The 23,915-nt window shown below is 43.8% G+C and overlaps 1 protein-coding gene across 2 annotated transcripts in view; it reads right to left on the reverse strand.

The window, feature by feature from the left end:
* The window catches only part of LOC114882724, a 150,805-nt gene that overhangs the window by 124,070 nt on the left and 2,820 nt on the right, over positions 1-23,915 (reverse strand). For both annotated transcript variants that reach the window (XM_029199687.2, XM_029199688.2), the window contains exon 2: positions 11,414-11,605. In XM_029199687.2, the coding sequence (XP_029055520.2) occupies positions 11,414-11,605 (192 nt within the window). The remainder of the gene's footprint in view (positions 1-11,413; positions 11,606-23,915) is intronic.

The following is a 23,915-nucleotide window of genomic DNA, read 5'->3' on the forward strand; positions in this document are numbered from 1 at the left end:
TAGCTAATAAAATTGATTCGCGAGTGTAACGCCGCACCGCATCGCGGCTCGATTACCTCCAAAAGGAGGAGCGAACACGCGAATCACGCATCTAAACGCGATCTAAGCGGTCAGCGGGGTGGAAAGGGGTGTACCTAGGTAGCAGAAATCAACTGGCGAAAGAAGGTATGACGACCGATCCCGATGCGGTAATTATCCCCGGAGAAGAGAAGTCGAGTAGTCGTGCGAGAAGCAAGTATCCTTTCCTCCTCGTCTCTCGTTTAGCCGGCTCGACCAGCTGCTCGACTGCACCTAATTACGAGCAAGAACACTAAACTGCAATTAACAAGCCTCCCTGACCACGGTATTTTGTCTTATTGCTCGACGCGTCCTACCTCCGCCTTTCTTTTAGCGGCTCCCTGAACGTGCCTGGTGGATCGATGGCTCACCCTTCGGATACGATGGAAAGAGAACAGGAAATCGAGAGAACGCAAGACAGAGTTAAGAGAGAAATTCTGATAACGAGGAATAACGCGTTTCTTTTCGAGAAAAAGGTAAGTCACGATAGGCCCATTGTTCGCGTTGTGGCGCAGGTGTGAAGCCGCATATTTAAACATCTTATTATATTGTGCATACTCGTATAGAGGCAAATCGAGTAACGTAAGACCGCATTAATTTCCACCCACGGAGTCAAACAATGACCTAAGGTCGAACGCACGGTACCGTGCTCATTAAAAGCCGGGTGGTACCGTTTCTCTCTATGTTACTCCACTATCAGATTCTAGCTACTTTCCATCCTTTCTCCCTGACTGTTAGAGAAATATTTACCTATCAGGCGGCTTGTTTTGCAGCCAATTTATCCAATCCAACTAGAAAAATGTTGAACAATGCTTCTTATCCACTCTACGATTCTATGCATCCTCACGACCTGTCATAACAACAACTAGAGATCGCGTTTCGATAAATGGATTCGAACGTGAATTAGTCCTAATCTAGAAAGTGGATTACAGTTTAAGTAGAGAAAAAAAGTGTTCTACCTAATATAATTAACAGTTTTCTAGAAAACTAAAGAGATAAATCATTACTGGCTCATTTATTTTGCAGGGTATCAAATTGTAGCCGCAAATTAAAACGTTAAATGCTGGTACTCTTATTAACTGTAATTATAACGTGTCGTGACACACACATCCGTTTTCACTGCGTCAGTCAACGTGAGCAATCTAAGTATGACAAATGTCCCAAGACTTTGAAACGATAGTGTGCATGCAGAAAATATAATCGCGAAATTATTGTACTCGCGAATCGTGCGAGAAAACGTTCTCATCGAGCTTCAAACTTACTCGAAACGGAGCAAAAAATGAGAAAAAGAGAAAAATAGAAAAAAAAAGTTAGTAAAGTCGTTACAAAATCATTGCATGATGCTAAACACCTTGTTTCCGCGCAGTTTTAATTACTCTGCAATTAACACCGTCGTTGCCGTGGCTGTAATTCTTCGTCGAGTTTCGAAACGAGCGTTAACTCCCAGCAGAGGGGGCCGTCATAAATTCTAAAATATTATTCACCGTCTCGCTTTGCCTCCTCCGTCAGAAATTTATCTGGTCGATCGGGTCGAAGGAAACATTAGCTCCACGCATCAAAATCCCGCAGAAATTCCAACGCGACGGCCGCGAGTCGAGCGCAGCGACTATTAAACCGTGTTTAAGTTAATGGTTCCCACGAGAGGTGTCAGTCCTCGGCTTGATTGATCGATCGAAGGAATAAAACAAAGCCGAGCCACTGTTTTTTTTTTTTTTTAGTTCACTTTCTCGAATACCAAACTGTACGCGATCCGGCGCGTCGCGGCGAAAGGAACGGATGAAATCATAGGCGAATCCTAGATCGAGCGATTACAAAACGATGCTGGGCTAAAAAAGTGTCATTTATCTTAAATTATACGTATCAAGGTGCAGCTATTAAAGATCATCTGACAATAAGATTGGAGCCGAGGAACGATCACCCACTACCCATCAGCTGATCCTTCTCGGCATCCTATTTCGTAAGAGCAATTCTTGCGGCAACAGTGGCAACACGTTATGGTTGTTAAGCCGATGATAGCGGCTTGGACGCGTGTCTCTGCGACTCGAAATAATCGCTCGTCCCTCTGAATGGCCGACAAAACGTCGTTACCGTGCAGTCCTTTCGCACCTTAATCTTTTCGAAAGAGCCGAACGATCTGTCCGGCTGTTAAGTCGGCACGGCTAATGCTCGGAGATCTATTAAACCGTCCGTGACTGGCGTAACGCGCGGGCTTGCTGCGCGATTAAATTAAAGAATTACCGGGAACAAGCACCGATGATAGTGAAAAATCACGAACCGCGAGAAGCTGGCGTTGAAGTATGCTCGTGCGAATCTTGCTCAAGATGGAATTCGATCACCATTTTGCCGGAGAAGCGATGAAAAATGCGCCGAATAAAATAGGTAGATATACAACGTTAGCTGATTTTGAGTAAACGAGCTAAATCCTTGTTTCTCGAAATTACACAGTAGCAGATCACGATATACAGTTAGTCCGCGTAATTGCTCGGCTAGCTCTTAAAGCGGCGCGAAATAAGTCGTAAGAGTATTTACAGGATGAATGCGTAACGACTCGTCGTTAGCGAGGCAGAAACGAAGAAATAAAGGACACACGGTGGTAGAGGAAGGGAAAGGACATTTGTCAACGAGACGAAGCTAGTGGCCGTTTACACGAGCTTCGACAGTCCAGGACGATCCTGGCTCGATGGACAGGTCGGAGCACGTGCAATTTAGCACGGCGCCATTACTCTTCGCGCGTCCCTTCGTCGAACGGGACAGAGTCTAATTGCGTCGAGCTGTGTAGGGAAAAAAAATTTGACGTTGCTCGTTAAGCATCCCGCCAGTATCTCTAGCCCCAGGGGCCTTCGAAGGATCCTTCGGTGCTTCTTCGACGCCGAGCGTCTCTACGCGACGAGGCTGCGTTTCCCACGAGGATTCTCGCCTTCTTCGCTCCGCAAAGATCACCTGGATCGAGGTCGACGGAATTTTTAAGCAGTTGCTGCTTTTTTGCGTGTACGCTTTACTGTGTGCGGCTTCTTTCTTTTTCTCTCTTTTACTCTTTTAGATTTAACACGCTACTAGAAGTCTCGGGTTTTTCGATGATCCATTTAGGTATGTAGTAGCTAGAATAGCCGCTCTTTAGATTAGTTCCAAACCTGTCCAAGTTTCACAATTACAACGACACACAAACCTTTTCTAAAGCAAAGGCAATCTTGAACAATCTTAAAGGTAAAATCAATATTCAGAAGTAGGATGGCTCGCTCGAGTTTCCATCGTTCCAAGATCTACTACATACTAGGCAAACGAATCGAATCGGCTCGAAAAGGAAAAGGTAATATTCTCACCGTACCAGTGACGAGGGAACAATGACGGCATTGTGCGGGACCGTCTAAGGGCGTACGAGCGGAAATTAGAAATCTGCGTTACAATGTACATACATACTATACGTACGATGTTTTCGATCCCACGAGCCGATTATCCAACTAAATAAAGGTCGTCTTTTGCGTGCGAGCAACCTCCTTCGTCAAATCTAACTAATCTAATAGAAGAACCACGCCCAGCATCCGCGCTCTTTGTACACCTGTGTCTTTCTTTCTACCACGCTGCTTAACCTTTCGGGTGCTATCGTTAAACAGAAATAGAAAATTGATCGACTCTGGTGAGCTACGGGATATCAGGAAATTTGTTTATACCTCTCTGTTGAGATAACGACTGGGAGTTTGCTAATAATAGTGTCCAAGTTAGTAAACCAAATTCACCCTCGTTAAAATAAATTTGGAGCTTTCTATAGATACGAAGTATCCAAAGAACTTTAAGAATTCGGACGATTTAAAGTATCAGAGTGTACTGATGATTGGTCAAAAACTGTTTCGATACACGTGGAGTGTTGAAAGATAAATCTGCTATCTGATGATAAATCTAAACTGAAAGAATTTTCTGAAGATTCTACATAATTCCATTTAATCTAATCTTGACGAAAAGATGTTAATGTCTTTACACCACGAGGATTCCGATTAAGTTCTACTTGCTTCTCGAATGTAACAATCTTAAGAAGAAGAAGGTAAAGGAAGAAACGGTCCCCATCGATACCCTTCGGGCTTCGGATAGTCCTCCTTCAGTTTCCACACGACAGGCAATGTCCTGAAAGCGCAAACGTTTCGATAGCCTGATAAAAGTTTACAAACTCCCATCTACCAGTTTCGTTGAGTATCATCGATACCCGATGGAAATCCTTTTAAATTCCTCCAAGGGGCGAAGGAAAAGAGGTTACGAGTAGTATCGAGGGTCGATCGAGACCTTCTCGAAAGAGTCGAATACCAACTTCTCCAACTCGCGATTCGAATAAGTATCGATATCAATGCTTCGTTTTCCCTTTGCGTTGATCAACTGTTAATTATCTCGAGAGCAAATATTTTTTTTCTCAACTTTTTTTTCTAATTCTATGGTGTAACGATATCATAACGGCATCTGGAAGTATCATCGATGGATCTGCATGGATCGTCAGTTTTGCAAAACAGCTAAAACAAGGGAAACATGAAACAAGCCGTGTTGTTCATTCCGGCTCATCCCGAGGGCCAGCGCGAAACAATGGACTCTGTAATTTTCTCCAACGACGACGTTCCCCGGGTCTCTTTTCACGCGCCACCATACTGCCCTAGGCTTCCAGTTTTTCTCTCGGGTACAAAAGCTTCCTCCTCGATCGGCACAAAATTGAGCGATCAACGATCTACGCTAAGATTGTATTGTTGGGACATTGATAGAAAGATTTACGAATTCAATTCACCTTGGTATCATCTAGAACACCAGTGATGTCTACTCGTTGATCAAATACAAAAAAAAAAAAAAAAAAAAAAAAAAATTAAAGATACACTGTTATTTTGTAACAAAGAGAAACGTTTTATAGCTTCAGCGAACGATAGGAAAATATTTTTCCATCGAGAACGTGATTGTCTACGATTTCTGCAATACACTGGGAACCGTTGTTTTCCGTGTTCAATTTTCGAAAGCAAATCAATCGCGTAACCGAGTACGGCCACCCTTGACGCGTATTAAGTACCGTTACAAGCGCGGATCCATTTCTATAAAGCTGGCAACATTTTACCCGCTGTCGGAAATATCGGCGAGTTTCAAGTAAATAAATCGAGGGGTCGAAAAACGGTGGATCGTTGCGAATTGGCCACGCGTATTCGACAGAGATTCGACACTCTCAGTCACTTGAAAGTTGTAAAACTATACTAGTATAGAATAAGAGTAGCAGGTTGATCGTGTTAGCGTTCGGCGAGTCAACGAAGCTGCAGGTAATAGCCGAGTATGCGCATCGAAGTCTGGTCCATACGGACGCGAAAGTCACGACCTACTAATGAACGATTATGCTACAATTTGCCCCGGGACGGCAGCTCTGGTAATTTATTAAATTACAGTGATTCGTAGCGGGGCTCTGGGCATCCGGTAGTCGCGCGCGTCCTGCTCGTCGCTTTTCCATTTCGATTACGAGATCGTGCTCGATTACCAACGCGACTCCAGGGAATCGGTTCCCACCTACCGAATTTTAATCGATTCACGGATTGTCCGATTCCAGCTTTCGATGCTTTTACGCGTTGAAAAGTAAAAAGTAAAAAGTAACGATAGAAGAAGAGAAGCGAAAGGAAAGAGAATTATTATCGAGGGTATTTACGGGAATTCGCGACGGAATCGTTGCGTGTCCGGTGCCGATGCAGTCATAAACAAGGGGCCATTAATTTAGCCACGAAGAATGCCCAATATCCTCCGAAAGCTTTCTGCGGCCGCGGCGCGGCGATGCACCGATAGGCAGCCAACGCCCGGATAAAATAAGTTTAGGGCCGTGAAATTGGCAGTAATTTTACAAGCCATAACGATCTACTAAATCTGTAAAATAATTAAGGGCGCAGATGTTCCAAGCCGGAACACCGGCTAACGTATCCTCCTCCACCATGCACGCCTACTACAAGTAAGTATGTACAAACACGCCTTACCCTTTCGAACGCGTTCGATTATACCTTGCCGATCGTACTAATCTTTTACATAGACACCGCTTGGCTTCGATTTCCGGTGAAACCTTCGATTTCGATTGACCCTGATTCAAGTTCTCTTGATCCGAAAGCTTGCGTATCGCCGCTTACCGATCTTTTCCACGTCGAAGAGGAGGACGATCAGGTCGGTTGCCGGTCGATTTTTTCGCAAGCACCCGGCGTATTATTAATGGTGTCACGTATATGCCGGTGCGAGCACACCGTCTCATCATGGACAGTAACCCAAGGCACAGGTAGATGGCGAGATTCCGCGGGAGTAGCATTCTTTCCGCTGATAAGAAACGAGGATACGCGGCAGGTCTGGGGGCCACGGGGAAATTACGGGGGTCGCGGCAAATTTAATAAAGCCCGAATTAATGGATCGGCTGTTAGACCTAAGAACGTTTTCCTGTACGAGCCGGCGCGGCGCGGCGCGGCGCGGCGCGGTTCGTTCGATCCGCTTTCTCTGCCGAAACCATGGGGGATGCAACGGCATCGTTCCCTGCACAATTACGCAATATCCCTGTGTTATTACCCACACGACCCCGATCGACAAGCGCGAAAAGGTTATTAGTTAAAAGCGGCCAGCATTAATTCGAAACCTTATCGGTGCATAAACATGGCAGCGCGTGACCGACATGCAAATGCATCCACCTTGTCGCGCGAACACTCCTCTTCGTGTATGTATGTACTGCTTCACAGATGAAGGAGAACAAACGCGTCCCCACTATGGAATATATAATGTCATTTTCAGAAATTTTTTATTTAATCGCATACGTTAGCGGTAGGTAATGGTTCAAATGTGCCCGTATATGTATACTGGACGATTTTCAATTACAGCATGCCATAAATGGTAACAGTAACTGGAACGATTCCATTATTCAAATTAGTAACTCGATTTTATCAGGAATGCTTAAGAATGATCGTTGACGGCTAGAATAGCAAAGTGTGTTACGCTTTGATCAAGTTTCCAGCGTAACTACGTTATCGCAACTGTGTTACTTTCGCCACAAAACTGGTCGCAAAGGAATGTAGGTTACTGAACTTGCAAATTCACTATTACCATAAACTCAACTGTTCGATTCGTTTTTTTTTCACTGCTAAATGGCTCGCATATTTTCCAATCTTAAGAACACTGATGATATCATATTTTGATCTTGAACTTCAGTTTATACTTTCTTCTTTATACGATCCTATATTATTCAAGCAACGAGAAACGTAAGAATCTCTTGGCGAGTTTTCAGCTAAAATGGAGCATTGTCGAGATCGTGGCGGTCGAGAATCTCGATTTTTCCAAGAGGAATCTCGCGAAAGCATACAATTAGCTAAGGACGACCACACGCGAGCCTCGTAAAAGAGCCTCGCAAACATCGCAATCAGCGTGTTTCTTCGCGCTGCGCTGACGAACCGCGGAAGGACCAACACCAAGAGGACAAGGACGAGTTGCAAAAACAAGATGGCTAACGATTCCTGACTACCACAACTTAATGTCCGCCTGCTGATAAATTTGCTTCTCATCCTCGGGATTAGACCAATTTTATATTTTTGCTAAGAAAATAAAGTTGAATCGTGTCGCGAAGCATCTCCGGGTATCGGCTTCCAAGAAATAATTAACGAACCGCGATAAAATGTAGTTCTGTAAGTTGGATGAAGGAACGCGTTCATAAGTTTAGTCGGCGACATCGAACGCTAGCTAAGAAATGACTGATTAGCCTAGTCGTGTTTCAGGCTTGGCGAGAAAGAGGACAACAAGATCGGCAGGCTATCAGTCAACGATTGTACGTAGTTACGTACGTACGCGCGTCTTTCAAACGATGATGACGCTGATCGCCGAGTCTAGCCTGATTGTGCGGTTGATGAACGGTTCAAGAAGGACGTTGAACCGTTCGCGACTGCATTGACTGATGCGACTACTCGACGTTGATTCAAACTTTCAGCCAACTGCGAATGAATGAACGACCATCGAACGTTTGCTAAATGGACGATCGATTGAGTTGTTAACTCTAGGAATCCCGAGGTGTTTAACATCGACTCAAGGAAGGGTCATTCCGTATCCGCATAACAAGTGTTAAACACGTTATTAAATTTAATTTCTTTATATTTAAAAACATGAAAAGAAAGTATTAGGTACAATGGAACCATAGATACATACAAGAATAAAACAAGATTGAAAGTAAGAATCGATAGAAACGGATGCGTAACGGATAGGTATCCACGCACGTTGAATTAACAGACACGCTAAATTTAGCAGGGAGCCAGGGAAACGAGATTAATAGCGCAGACCAGGCAGTGAATTAAGGCTGATCCGTATCGTAAGGACAGGCCAAGTTTGATACCGAAGGGCAACGCGAGTGCAAACGATCTAATTAAACGTTGGTGCAATTACATTTCTACTTTCAACCGCGATACGACAGTCCGACGAAACTTTCGAAACGCTAATTACTTCGTTCCTACTTTAGCCGTTTTCGAACGCGGAAGAATACCAAGCCCCCAACTGCAGTCCCCTCGCATCGCATCGCATCGCATCGTTTCGCGATTTTAACGTCGATCTGTCGGACCCGTGCGATTTCACCGCACTGCACGAACTTACACTGCAGAATGTTTTTAACCCTTCTTCGCGACTGATTCATCAAACTGAATCCAGTTCCTTTCATGCAAGTATCAGATAATTTAGTATTTGGAATTTTACCTATTTCCTGAGACATTACGAGAAACCCAATTAAAATTACTCCTCTTTGAATCAGAATGCGCCAATTCTACCGCGAATTCGGGATGAGTCTGTCAATGAGTCTGTAAATAATTCCTTGATCTTGATTCAATTTTCCATGGTTAATGAAACGAAACGTAAAGCGCCGCGGCGAGACACAGCGGACGTTCGCAATCTACGCGTAAAAAATACGGAAGTACCGATCGACCCAGGGAATATTTTCGTAATAACAGTAATTAGAGATTACGTTCGGGGGACGATGGTGTTCCCGTGAGCGGTGAAAAGTGGTTGGTCGACAGAAAGAAAAAAGAAAAAGAATATATTCAACAAAAAAGTCATCGTCATTAGCCGTTGGTCACCGGTCGTCGTTGCCTCGTCACCGCGTCGGTCTCTCTTTGAATCTTTTTTCTTTTTCTTTACCTCCCTTTCTCTGTCGTTGCTCGGTAAATGGTTACCTACACTTAATGATTAGTTAATGATTTTTTTTTTTTCATCCTTTATTAGCCGACATCTCGGCGACCGGTAGCGGGATTCCTTTCGATGCATGCCACACTGTACCGCCGTCGAGTTCCGCTCCCCATGAAATCGTAATTGACATCGTGTAACGCGAATTTAAGCGGCAATTAAGCGACACGGGTCAAAAGTAACGAACGATGAATATCGTTCAGAAGGTTTCTGAATTCCAGTCATCGTCTCCTTATAATTGCAATCATTTCGAACACGATCGTTTCATTTTGCAAAAATTAAACTGAAACTTGAATCGACAAATTGAAATTAAGAAAATTCAAGCTACGCAGCTGATGGTAGTTGATCGTTGGACAGAAATTGAATAATTGGCTCGCGACCAATTTCACGCTTTTCTCTCAATTCACGAGTAACGCCCACGCGTTTGCTCGACTTGCTGCTACGAAACTATGAACAGCTTATTACGAAAGGTGTCATCGCATAAATTTGATATTGCTCAATGTCTGATTCATTTTCGATATAGGTACAATTAATTGACGTTTAGAAAATGCCTGATAAAAAAAACAAATGGACTGCTACTGCCATTTTCCATCTCCGTGGAAATCAACGTGAGATGCAGCGGCGTAGAAGATTAAGCGTACGATAATGAATAACATATTACCAGTCGAGAGAATTTACCGATTCGTGACGAAGAAGAAATGGCTGGCCATCTAGTAGGTTAATGTAAACGTAAACTGTTAATTTAGAAAATTGGGTATTAATTGTGTGTGCGAAATCGCCAAGTTGAACAGCTTTACTTATAGCAGAGTAATTGCACTTTGTGAAATTTGACTATTTCATCCGATAGTTTAATAGTTTAGTTTGAATGAAAAGAGAATGAAATACAGAAGACAAAGCGTGTGAATGAAAAGCAAATGAAGTCAATACATCAAACCTATTGCTGGCTGTAACAGCACAGTATAGAGGTATAGAAGTATAGAACAAGAAGCAATTTCTCATGAATCAATGGCGAATTAGAGTCGAAGGAGAAACGCGTCGATTAAAAGTGGCTGTGCAAGTGCATGGTAAACCCATGGAGAAATCATGCGTGCCCATTAGACGCTTATACTGTGTCGTGCCCTCGTTGAAACGTTTCGATCGATCAGCTGCAACGTTTCAACTTAGAAACGATCGAGACTAACAATTCTTTTTTTCTTCTCAAAATAAATTGCCCGAGCTATCGATTGCATCCGCGCACGATTCTAAGGTTCAATGTTTGTAGTAGCCCTTTAGACTTTCAATTACGTTCGAGAATAAACATAAATAAAAGCTGGACAAGCGTGGTTCATCAGAAAACGATTAATCTGGGAGCCAATTATTTACGAGATCAGTCTTGAAGCTTAACATTAATCAAAGTTAGAGAAGATACCGTGTTCTTCCTCTTCCATGCCAGATTTTTAATAGGAATCTCGATAGAAAATTATGATAGACAATCGTTTGTCTAGCATTCTCTAGATCTACGTAGAATTCTAAGTGAAATAATCAAAGATTACGCGTAGCTGTACTTTAAAGGGGAAATTTTAGAAAACGTATCGGTGCATTTTCAAAAACCCAACGAGAAGCGCGAGTCGAGCTCGTCCAAAGTTGTTCCCTCGGTTTCGTTCTTCACGTGGGTAGCTGGATATAAATTATTCTTCGGCTTGCCAGCGCGGCGCATTTAATTGTGACAACGAGATTGATCGCTGCCGCGACTGCTCGGCCCGAGTACGTGCCATTAATATCGCGGGACACGATTTACGCGGCTGGATAATGATAATCGAGAAACAAAAGTCAGCGCATTGAATACGATGGCCGGTATAGGTGCGTTAGCGTGGCATTATTAAGTATTATATTTAAATCATTTGTTGCACGGCAGATTGCCGCTAACGAGGCACCGCGAGAGCGTTCCTTCTAACGAGCCACAACACGCCCACGCGATTTTATCGTTTCAGGATAAGCATCGTTTCGATATTGACGAATGACTGCATTCGCGACACCCTTTTCCCACTTATCGATCGTGAGACCCGATAGTTTCATTGTCGCAAAGATGTAACATTGAATATCTAGGTATCGATTGCAACAACTTTTCTCTAACATCGTTGCTTGTTAAATCTTATCTTGCTTATTAAATATAAATGTTCTCTGAAAAGGTTTCACTCACCGTGCATATCGTTGGAGTTTGCCCATGGATCTTACTGCTGTCGAGAAATTCTGGACCCTTTGGCGCATCCAAGTGCAAAGTTCTGGAGGATAGAGGCGACGAAGTAGGAACACTGCTGGCGTTTGAAACATGGTTTGTTGGAGGCAGTGGTGTACCAAGAGGGAAATCTGGTCGATAGAACCACGTTGGCCACTGAAACAATTAAATCATTCATCTTTAATACGTCGAGAAATGAAGTACCAATCAATTTAATCGGATAAAAAATATATGTCAGTATCCCTGAAGTGGTTAACAAAAAAAAAAAAAAGTCGATACCAAAACGGTTCTACACATTAAAGAGTCAACTATCATCGAGCCCATTCCGTCCTTTTTTCCGTATCGCTATTAAACAGACTTCTTCACGGTGAAGAAAAAAGGGGCATAATTCAAGCCACTGTCCTCGAGATATTTCACGAGACAATTTCTCCCAAAGATAAGTCGAACAACATCGCGAAGAAAATAAGGATCGGGTTTATCGAACCCTTTCAGACAATCGAGACAATTTTTCCAGAGGGTTGGATCGTTTGCCTGTCATCAAGAGGCAATTTCTTAAGCGAAAAAAAAAAAAAAAGAAAAGAGGGAAAAGAAGAAAAAAACGGACCCGTCTCGAAGTCTCTCCGCGTTCCAACGCGCAGATAAAGCTCATCGTACCGCGAGCGTAGAGAGCAGGCATTAGTGTCACCGAGTGAATATGAAGCTCTCTAAGATAGATGACACATGCCCCTGACCCTGTAAGAAGCGCACTCGCTTCGAGGTCACTGTGCGTGTGGTCCATTGTAAAGTGTTCTTATAAAGGGGTCCCGAGGTAGACGGGATGAAAAGAAGCCACGATGTTCCGTTCACCGTAGTACGTAAAGACCTTTTGATCGCCATTGCTGGGCACCTGGACCAGACGACACGAATTCCTCGCGATTATTCCATTGATGCATCCGGACAAAACGTTCGCTTTAGTGCGCTCAACCCTATCGCACGATACAAACTACACCTACAGTGAACAAGCGATTCTTTTTAATCTTTCATAAGATTTATTTCAATTCGTCTCCCATTGATTTTTGAGAAAAATGATAAAATAATATCAAGTGATGTTACGTCAAAGAATGGGAGATAATATCGGATGTTTCAGTTATTTTCGATCACGGCGCGGCGATCGAGAAGAGAAGAGAAGAGAAGAGAAGAGAAGAGAAGAGAAGAGAAGAGAAGAGAAGAGTCGATTGGTCACGACAAGAAAACGGTGGAAAATCAACAGCAAAGGCGAACTGGAGAGAGAAGAAGAGTATCAGGGTGGTCTGGCGAATGTCTCTTGTCGTTGGCTCGCGGGAGTTAACGGCAAAACCGAAATAACAAACTCCTAAACTACGTGAGTTAACGCTACCTCGTCCTACGTTTCGACGCTTCTGTTATTTTCTGTTCACCGCCGGCCATTCTGTACACCGAACAGTTTAGACATACCGCACAGAGGAAATCGTTTTGCCGACCTTGCTAGAAACGTGGCTCGAACGCTGCTGACGCGATTCGATTGCACAGAAACACCATGTCCCACTTTCCTGCTTTCTCCGTCAAACTTAACAATTAGATACAACAAATTGAAAAATAACTCGTAACAGAAATTATAACAATATCTATTATTCCTTTCTGAGAATCCAAACAGAATGCCGCAGTGATACATAGGTACAAAACATATCTGAAAGTTTAATATAGGATTAAATGAATCGAGATAAAGATCCTTGCATCGGCGATATCCGAACATGCCACGTGTAGATAATATCGGCAGCCTATTTTTGTACGAGTTAGGGGAAACGCGGGGCGAAATTGTTCAGATTCCATCGTCAAGAATCACCGAGATCCAGTCAGCTGTAACCAAAGTAGACGCTTCGCATGGATCTTATCGAGCCGTGGAAAAATATTTGCGTTATAATTAATCACTGGGCCCCTCTGCGACGCTCTTACGACAGAACTCTTCGCCTCGACTATAATCATGATCTACGAAGCAGCTTCAATGTTCCACCCCCTGCACGATGTTGTACCAGTCTTCTGAAAATAGCGTTCACCGACGTAATTCTTCTCCCGAAACGCGATTAACTGCTAACTAAATTGCTGTCAGACGCGTATTCTTCTTTATTAACGAACGCTTTGATGTTTTTCAATGATAACTCGTGTTAGGCATATTTTGCTTTTCATCGCTATAACGTTCAAATGCTTCAACTTTTGTACTTAACAAAATAAACTTTTTTTCCAGATTAAAATTTTTTAAATGATTTATCTGTAACTTACTCCACAATTTGACCCGGAGAACCCCAACTTTCAGACAATCAATAGTCGTCGCTTAAGAATCATTAAACGAGCTCAGCGTAATTACACGGCTGGACAGATTGCACGTTGCGAGACTGCCGCGGTTATCGATCGCGATCGACCAAATTAATTCTCGTGGGACCGAGTGAATTATCATTCGAACCGAAGAAACAGGGAACGGTGCTTGAAGATCCGATCCAATTGAAACCAACGAAATTATTATTCGTAATTTCACATAATTTTTTACCATTAGCCGCGTTTGAAAATAGGAAAACGCGAGTAGAAACGCAGAACGGAATTCGTTTATTGAGCTCGATTTCACAGGACGTCAAGATCGCGGAACGTACATACATCTTTGTGGTGCTGTTCGAGAGCAAAAACGTCCCCAATCACGACGCGTCACATGCTCGACTCCAGATGAGAAGTCTCGACTGATTTTCTACTCTAATCGCGTAGCTGATTCCGCGTACCACGACGAAGAAACGCGTGCCACCGTACAAAAAGCCTGGATTCCGTTGCCTCGTTTTATTTCCTCGTTCCACCGAGGAACATTTGCTCCGACAACACTCTGTCACATTAACCGAGCCCGTCCGTCTCCCGGATCTTCATCCACACTAGGTATGTATTTCCAAGTGTGAATCTTGCAATCACTTTCTACGCTTATAATCAAAGTAATCAAACGAAAGAATTTTTAACGACTTAATACGTATGAATTTTGGGTAAGACATTAAAGACTTGACATTTTTATTAGCAAAACGCGTGGTGTATTAAATAACTGAACTGTTGGTTGTTGCGCTTGATCGTCGAGATATCTTCGAGATGTGGAAGCAACAATCCCGACAGCTGTGATAATTAGTCTGAGTGCCGTGTACGACATGCAACGAAGAGGAAACCGAGCGAGGTACGTGTACGTACATCGACGATCATTGCGCCTCTCCATCATCGGCGTCATTAATACATTGCCGGTGACGGGTAGAGTTAATCTTGTCTACCACGAAAAACAATCGACCGACTCGTCCGTAACTTTCGATGCACCTCGGCGCAGCGGCGGGCGGGCGTCGCGATACAACCTGATGCATATTTTAACTATCCATATAACCCGTATCATTTATTTTCTATTCTATTCTCTATTCAAAATACTTTCGCATAACGTTACGAATTCGTAACAAACGGAATGTTACAAATAAAGTTACATTCCGCTCAAATTCATCCCAACAAAAGAGTTGAAATTTGGAAACATCCTCGAGGAGAGGCAAATATTTCCACAAATGGTTTTTGCAAATGCGTGCACCAGAGAAGTTTTACGAACGAGCCTTTCGGTTCATGCAACGAAGGTTAAACTCGGATAACGAGCATGAAATTCAAGAGACAAAGAATTAAATGAAAATAAAAAGGAAGAAGTCTCTTTTGAACGTTCCAGAGACAGCATACGCAAGTGTGCGTGGAAAAGTGCGTTTCTAGGTAGAATTTTCAATCGAGTCGGGTTAAAGAACCGGCTAATTAGCTTTATCTGATAGACACTCAAGCAGCCGGTGTGACATCAACGCATAGCAAGGCGTCACACTCTCGTGACTGCGCCGCGACATCCGCGTGTCCACGCTCGCGCAATCCGCTTCAGAGTCGACAGGCGCGCGCGTGCGACACGCTACGCGCCGCCCACTTCGTGTCCCGTAATTACCAGCGACAAAACAACCTGGCCATCCGCGTAACCTGACACAGCCAATTAATTTGCATAAAACGAACGATAACGGTAGAGAAAGATTTCTTTTACGAGAGTGACGCTCGCACGATCATGTACCTATATAGATACTTGATAAATAATCTCAACAATCAATTATTCAACCGTGTACAATCGAGCTTACGAGGTAGAATGTAACAAAGAGCAATAACAAAATAAATGTAATAGTGAAAAATTTCGCTTTCCAAGAAAACGCAATAATTCAACGAGTTAAATTCTAGCTAGTCTAGTAGGCAAAACGTAATTATGATCTTTCTCCATAGGCGTGTGGGAAAAGTCTAGCGCCAGCGCCAACGCAATCTCGACTGGTCACCTGCGAACGTAATCAATCGACTAGTTTCTGAGTCATACCTGCTTCGATGTACGTCTTGCGATTACTTTCTGTTACTTCGACCAGGAGAAAAAGAAAAACTTTCACCGAGAGCAAATGAAACTTGCGATTGTTGGTTAATTAACACTCGGATATATATTGTATAGCAATTACAACTTCTAAGCATATAAATGACTGTTTATATGAGAAAGGTATTAATATGGAATTTTTCAGCTAACCGGCTTTAACTCGATATGTATTTCTAAATAAACCATCATCGTCGCGCCATTTCGCATTTCCATGTTTATTAATTCCTAGATACTCCATAAAAGTCTCCTTACGCATCAAAGCGTGTCTCACACGCAAGGGTGAATACAGTTTCACTAATTCATACCACAGCCTTCTATTGTCTGACCATTTGTTCTGCGCGTATAATGCAATATTAATCCACTTTAAAAAGTAGAGAGAAAATTCTCACTATTGGTGGCAAGGAAAATGAATAAAATGGTAAATATCAACGCGTACAACATGGGGTTGTATGGTCGACAATCGAATCGGTTTTTCCCCGTTCTTATTTTTCTTTCTATCAACGCTTCCTTCTATGAAATTATCGCATTTTTTATTTAAGCCGACGCGTGAACGTGTCTCGGGAGCGACGTCACGCAACGAAAAATGCACCTCGACCGATGGGTCGCTGATGTAAGTCACTTGCCTTCTTCGAGTGTAATGACCACCTTGAGGTAATAACAACGAATCACCCCTAGACTACTTCCTATTGAACGCTTCCGTCCAAGTGGAAATGTCTTTAATAAATATATCGACGATATTGCACCCAACACTAGAATACGTAACTATAACTTTTTTCTTTTAGAGAAAACAAAGCGGTGTTTTCTATGTATCTTGCTCGTAATGCCTGAAATTTTTAAGTTTTAAATTGTACGACTTTGCATCATGGTGGATCGAGTTCACCGCCCCTGAGGCGTTCGGGGATTGGATCGCTCGCAACACGTGTTAATTCTCGTATTGCGCGCATTGTGGTACACGCACAGGTATTATCGGCATTGTAGCTATGTCATGAACTCCCATATGAACGTTATCGGGTATCGAACGTCGCGACGTCATTGCAACCCCATCGTCGCGCTAACGAGCTGTCGTCGACGTTACTCTTCACCACGAGCGAGCCCCCTGATACCGTTGTATTTCACCCCCCTCGAAATAAACTTCATTTCGGTCGCGAAGCTGTGCAACCTGTTGAGAAAACGCAAAAATTGACGCACGAGGGATGATCGAGAACGGATGTCCAGGAGAAAAGCCAATTAAAGCACTGAACGCGTCCTAATTAACTCCTCAATTACGCGGTTCCCCTCTGATTTCGGGGCAAACAAAGAAGCGGAGCCGGTTTCAAGAAGCAGGGTCACTGGCAACAACTCTCCTGACTCGGGCCCGTATCATCCCCCGGGGCTCTAGGTACACATTATAATTGCGCATATTAAAATGGCGTCACGACTCCACCACCCATCCATCCATCCATCCATCGAGCCAGCCAGCCAGCCATCTTTAATCAATAATGGAGCATCAGGGACCATGACAACAGATACCCTTTCCCGTCCTCTCTGTCTCCTGGACCCTTTTCCTCCTGCCTCGCTCCTCTTCGAAAAGGGTTGCTTGCCTTTCTATCCGAGTCTCGGTATTCTCCCTTCGTGTTACGTATACACGACCCTTGCCTATCTACCCAAGAAATTCTGGCTATTCTATCCCCTTTGACCCACCGATAGTGAACATCTCGATACTGTTGCGATGCCGCGACAGACTATCCAACATCGAAAAGGGTGTTTAAAAAAGATAAGCACCTTATCGTGCAGCAGTGGGACGCGTTAAAACACGCATGCTGAAGAGAAAAGGGGTGTTCTAGTACCTATAGAATTTCGCACAGGGTAAATGGAAAATTTTCCACTAGATAACTATTTGTTATTCGGTTACTAACGAATTCCCAACTACGAAAGAAATTCGAGAAATTTTGCATTTAACAAATTGCGAGCTATGGACGAAACTCGTTAGTGACCGAGACGTTGATTAAAAAACGATTCTGTAAGTATTCTTTAAAGCGTTAAGCTACAATTGAAAACAATAAATCCGTCTATTTCACGAAGAAAACTACCACTTATCCCTGAAATCCATCTACTCCAACAGGTCCGACTTGATCGCAAATATCGCAAGAGTGGCGAGCAAATTCAGGGAAGATTAAATTGCAACCGTTCACCATGAAAGCTGTTCGACTCTGTTCAGCCAATCGTCCGTACTTCCGGTTGATCCTGGACGAGGGATCCGTCGATCGAGCGACGAAGGAGGCCGTTGGTAGAAGCTTTCCAAGCGTAACGCCGCGGCCGGCGCGGCGGCGTGCGTGGCACGTGCGAAACGTATGTATAGCGTTCCCTCGCGCGCGTACGCACTACGCACGCATTCGTCTACCGTTCACGTGCGTGTCTTATCCGCACGATGGTGTGCCGGTGCACAAACACACCTGTCAACGTGCTATTATACGTCCGGTACTTTTGTTCCACACGTCGTGACATTCGCGGAAATAATGGGGCACGTTGATGTACGAGCTTCTTCGTTACTTCGCACAAGCGATCTACATAGCTACCTTTACCATTTGCCGTGGAAAAATATGTGCCCGACGACGTACACCTTCGGCAAGGTTTACGAGAAGATCCTATGAAAAGCTCCTCCCGAGTCGAATTGTCCTCGATTAGAAATGACAGAAACATCAATAGTTTAACAAACATCAGCTTGTAATAGCCAAAACGAGTGTTACTTGTTAACAAGATGATTTAAATTATTAAAGGTGGCGGTATTCGATGAATTAATTTCCATCAGGGGTTCTAATTGCAGCGTAATCGGCGGAATGCAAGATAAACGAGTCGATTGAAAAACACGGCCAAGTGAACGTGCTAAGGGACACGAAATTAATTAATACCAGTGGCCAAGAACAAGACCAAGCTGAGAGATTATCGGTAGAACGTCACACGCAAACGCAAACGCAACACCACCGCAATCTTTCCACGCGTAATTATGTAGTGTTCTCGATATGGTGAGCTTTAGCTGGCATATCATGCAACGTTATTAATGGAATTTATTAGCGGGCAAAAGGCTGCCGAATGGAGCCTTAATCTATCATTAATTCAATATTAACGAGTCAGCGCAGCGGAGGGAGCCGGAATACCTATATGAAATTGATTTTAACACTTGATCTTTCGATCGCTAATCGATCCTCCCCGCTTGATAAATCAATTATTTACTACTCCGATTCATTCCGATTAACTCATTGTCAGTCTACTAATAACTGAGCATTTATGATTTTTCGTCACCGCGCAATTCATAGGTAATTTCAGGTGGTGAAAGATCGAGCTCTCGCGGTAATAACGCGAGGGAAGCGTAAAATCTCTGAGCAAGATCATGACAGGACATAAAAAGGCGGAGGTTGAACGAGTCAATCGATAAGAGAGAAAGAGACGGAGAGAAAGGGCAATGCCGGCCGTGTGTGTTCACCCGCAAGATGGGTCGTGCACGCGGCAAGGGATACGAAATTAATAGTGTCTATGCGCGGGAACAAGACGAGAGCGAGGCATTATCGTCCCTCGTTTGGGCATTGGGAGCGTGTAAAGGCATGATGCAGAGCCGAAGCGGCACGGCGCGGCGCGGCGCGGCGCGGTCCAGCTCAAAGCGACGATCCACCATTGCCGGACACGCCAGGGGCGCAACAGCTTGATACATCGTTACACGCTGTTCCTTCCATATGCCCTTCCACCCTTTCCCTCTCTTTCTTTCTATACATTACAACCTATTTCTTCGAATGTACCATCAAACGCGTTGATTTCTCTTCGATAAACTAATAATAATAATATCGATCAATTGTCTTTGTTTCCTACGAATGCCTGAACACCCTCGACCAAAGGCAAACCCGGCGCCGAGTTGGCGCTCTAATACGATTTCAGGATCGACGGGACGACGAGCGCCGTAAAGCTTGGTTTACACCGGCGCGCGGCAAGGTAGACCGCCTACGCGATTCACCCGCTCTTTAAATCCTCCTCAGCCTCTGTAGGGTAGACAATGTCGCGCGCGTGCAACACCGGCCCCGGGCAGATGAAGTCGTTCCGGATCCCTCGCGGCACGGCGGCGATGAGAAATTATTATATGTATATTCTGCCAGAGAAGCGCGAAGGACGCCGTCCGTGAACGATTTTAACCCGTAGACACAAGCGTATCAAAATATGCTTAATGGACAAAACTACCTAATTTTTTCACCAATATTCTTTCAAGCTCGTAATGTCGAGCATTCGCATGACCGAGGTGTCAGCGCTCTTCGGATTATAATAATGTTTACCATACGACTAGGACTCCACAGGCATTTAATGGCCCCATAAAGAATCACCGGCTCGTGTTTGACCAGCCACCATATCTGCTCGTTATAGCGAAAAGGTGAGCGTTCGCGGGAACTTGGTGCAGCGAACGAATCAAGATCCTGCTTGTGCTTTCTCAAATATCCAGTATGTATTCTCAATTTCCACTATTCTAATAAGATAAAGATTAATCACTTAATCCTTTAGTTACACTTGTATGCTGGACTCTACTATACCGCCTTTCTTGGTTAACCAGAGACGAAAAATATTTCTAGAAATTGCAATCACAGACTATTCGTATTATTGCGTATTCATTAACGAGCGAAATGATTTAAATCGAAATGATTGGCTAGAGGATGATGTCACGTAGGGGTCAGAAACGTATCCCCTGTAAATAGCATCGATTACTTTAATGGCCGTGATCATAATGGCGGGGTATGGTGGAACGCTGGCGGGTCGGTATAGGTGTCAGCGATCGTAAAGCGTAGTGGCAGCCGGTAAACGGCCGTTCCGTGTCTTTGTAACGTAATCGGCTAACAGCATGGAACGTTAGTCCACGTTACAATAACGCTGCTTGCACGCTTACAGGCATCGTCGTCGCTATTTAAGTGGCCTCATAAAGAATCAATGTATCGTGCCATTGTCCACGGTGCCTCGACGCGTAAACCCTTTCGCATCTAGTCGAAAAGCCTGTTGCGGAAGAGGATAAGAGGCTTTATTATTAAAGAAGGCCCGCAGAGCCAAGGAGCCGATGAAAAGCACCGATTGCTAGCGACGATAACGACGATAATACAGGCCTTCCACTAGTATTTCCAACCGCTGAACACAAGACGGGATACGAGCATCCTCGTAAAACCGTTCAACTTTTCTTTTCTTTTCTTTTTTTCATTTCGAAACCTAGATAATTAGAGTGTTCGAGCATTTATGGTAAAAGCTTTTCTTGGCAAAAGTGGCATCGATGAAAGAGAAGTGATCTCAATATGTAATCAAAGAATTAATAGATCCAATGACAATGACATAAATGCTAATTCATTAGTGGGTCAAGCTACTTTCCACGAATAGAAAACTGGAGGATACAATGAATCGTAAGATCCGATATCGTTACGTACCGTGCTCACTGTTTAACAAGCTGAACATCTGTAAGCCTGGTAGCAAACGTACAATTTTCTCTCATTTATCTGCGTGAAGGATAAGTTCCGCAAGAAACTCTTGTTAACAATAGCATATCGTTTTCTCTGTATCCTGTCTAAGAACGCTTTAATAATCTAAATTATCCTCGATAAAAGAAGTGCTTGTTCCGGATAGAAACTCATAAGTTGACCTCTAAACGATAGCCTACTTTAAGTAAGCCAAGAATAGTTAATCCTTTAAGTATCGAGTTTAATTTGCCATGATGACTTTAACCCTTTAATGATGACTAAACGGGTTCTCGTCTGGGGAATACGCGTTCGCATGATTATATAATCGCTTACAACGCATAGTTTGTCGAAGATTGCGTCTAGCGACGTCAATATCATACGGATGGACAGACAAGCACGAAGCTTCGATTATTGTGTGAAAATATTTGCTGGCGTGCGTGCTCGATTGCCGCGGAATGCACGCATGTTACCAAGGATCCTCGTAATCCGGCAACAAGACGTTTCACGTGACCAGAAGGGAAGCGAAATAATTGATGAGAGGATAAATTTTTGTTCCTTTTATTTTTTCAATCAGCGACCCCCACGGCGTTCGATGCGCTAATTAAATTCCCCTGAATTGCTGTAATATCATAGCGTGCGTCGCGTCACGTCGCGTCGCGTCGCATCGTATGAAAACGTATTACCATTACAAATTTCGTCACGATTCCAGACTTCCTTTAAATTCAGCTAGCGGTGAAAGTAATCTGAATTGAAAGGAAACGAGGAGGAACGATTGAGGAAAGTGACGAGTCGACGAAAAGGGCAGGATAGATCGTACGCGATGAGGAAAGAAAGAAATAAAAGCGAATCGTCACGCTACGTCAAAAGGAAGGCATAACGAAGAATAAATAATTAGCGTGCGGCTTTGGGGATGCGGTTTCAGAGCACACGCGCCCTGTCGTGCGGCTGTCGACGGCTGTCCTTTAATAACAACGTGGGGGCTGTTACCTGGCTGGCCCTTTTTTCGCTTGTCCTGCGCTAATTCTGGCTAGCAATCGTTCCAAATAGGTATATACTTATGATAAAAATTTCAATTTAACTCAAATGCACATAGTTCGAAATTCAAAGGATCAGTGACAGGCGCTTTTCCTTTTAAACGCGGAAATCCCTAAAGCGATTGCACGTGGTTGAGTCAAAAAGGAAAATGAAAAACTGCTGGGGTCAAGCGCTGGCCATTAATTATTCATTCGGTGGAAAGTGACACGTAAAGCCACGTGATTACACGCCGCGCCGTATCGAAGGGTGGACGAGCGTAAACAGGGATCCATAGGTGTGTAATATAGGCTCATCGTCAATGTGTTCTCGTTTCGCGATAATAACACCGAGCACGCTATTTGTCGCTAACTCGTCGCTTTTCAATGGAAATGCCACGAGTACCATCGTTACGATTTTGAGCATCCAATTTCTGAACATCCTATACAAACATTATTCATAAGCGTAACCGATTTCCAAGCTTTTTTGCTGTTCAAAAACTACTTTCTCATTTACTCTTTATTCTGCCCGAATCACCGTGACCCCCCTCAAGCACCAGGAATTTTTTCTTCCCGCGTCCACTCAATTAGTGGCTGGTCCTCGAGTTGACCGTCGAAAAACACATTGTACGAGCCGAGTTGTTTTCACGTGGATACGAGACGAGACGAGACGAGACGAGACAAGACGAATCGCTTGCCGTGTTTCGAGAACGCAACGCCATGTGTTGTGCCCAATTGGACGCCAAAAAGGTAGAAAAACGCGTATCGGGGCCCGGCTTGTAAACGCATCTGGCGAGCGGAATCGCTTCGGGCCCTGGCCCGTCCGCAGGCGTGCAAACGTCTTCCTTTCTTTCCTCGTTTCTTCCTTTCGACGGTGTTATTTGTAAATCGACGAGGTTTTACGTTAAGTAACGCGCCTCCCAGTCGGCAGGTTATACTTATACGAGTCCGTTTAGCATCTCAAGCTCGTCGCTTTTGAACGCCTCTGGCGTGCAACCGAGACATTTCCTACTCCTCTTTATTTTTTTTCTTCTATCCTATAGCCATCGTGTGAAGATCGCCGAGGAAAGTACGATTAATCAACGAGAGAAGTGAAATTAATAGGCGTGAAATCTGGTTAAGAATCGAACGGAAACTTTCGATTGAAAGACTAGTAGGTTTTAAGTTAGGCTGATCATTGAAATTAATTCGTATTTAATTAACTAACGCTTACATTAATTACGTGCACGATGATGTATTGAACTTCGATTACCATACGATACGATACGATACGAGCATTTGCAACAAGTGGATACCACCTTAAGCCCAATTTCGCAAGCTTTGAAACCTCTAGAAAGCACTGAAAATCGCGATTGCTTGTCGGAAGGATCATCATAAACCATTGACCATTTTCTACGATTCTTGTTTCGAGAGTGGAGGGAAAAGCCGAGTAAAGGGATCGGCTTCGATTCGATGCCCTTATTCGCTGTGGTTATACGTTACGCCGTGTTATCTCGATACAGGTGCGTGCGTCCTACCGCGGAAGATGAACGGTCGTTAGAGAAAGAGGAAACGGTATGCAGATGAGAGAACGTGGC

This window comes from Osmia bicornis, chromosome 4 (genome assembly GCF_907164935.1).
Source record: "Osmia bicornis bicornis chromosome 4, iOsmBic2.1, whole genome shotgun sequence".
Lineage (NCBI taxonomy): Eukaryota > Metazoa > Arthropoda > Insecta > Hymenoptera > Megachilidae > Osmia > Osmia bicornis.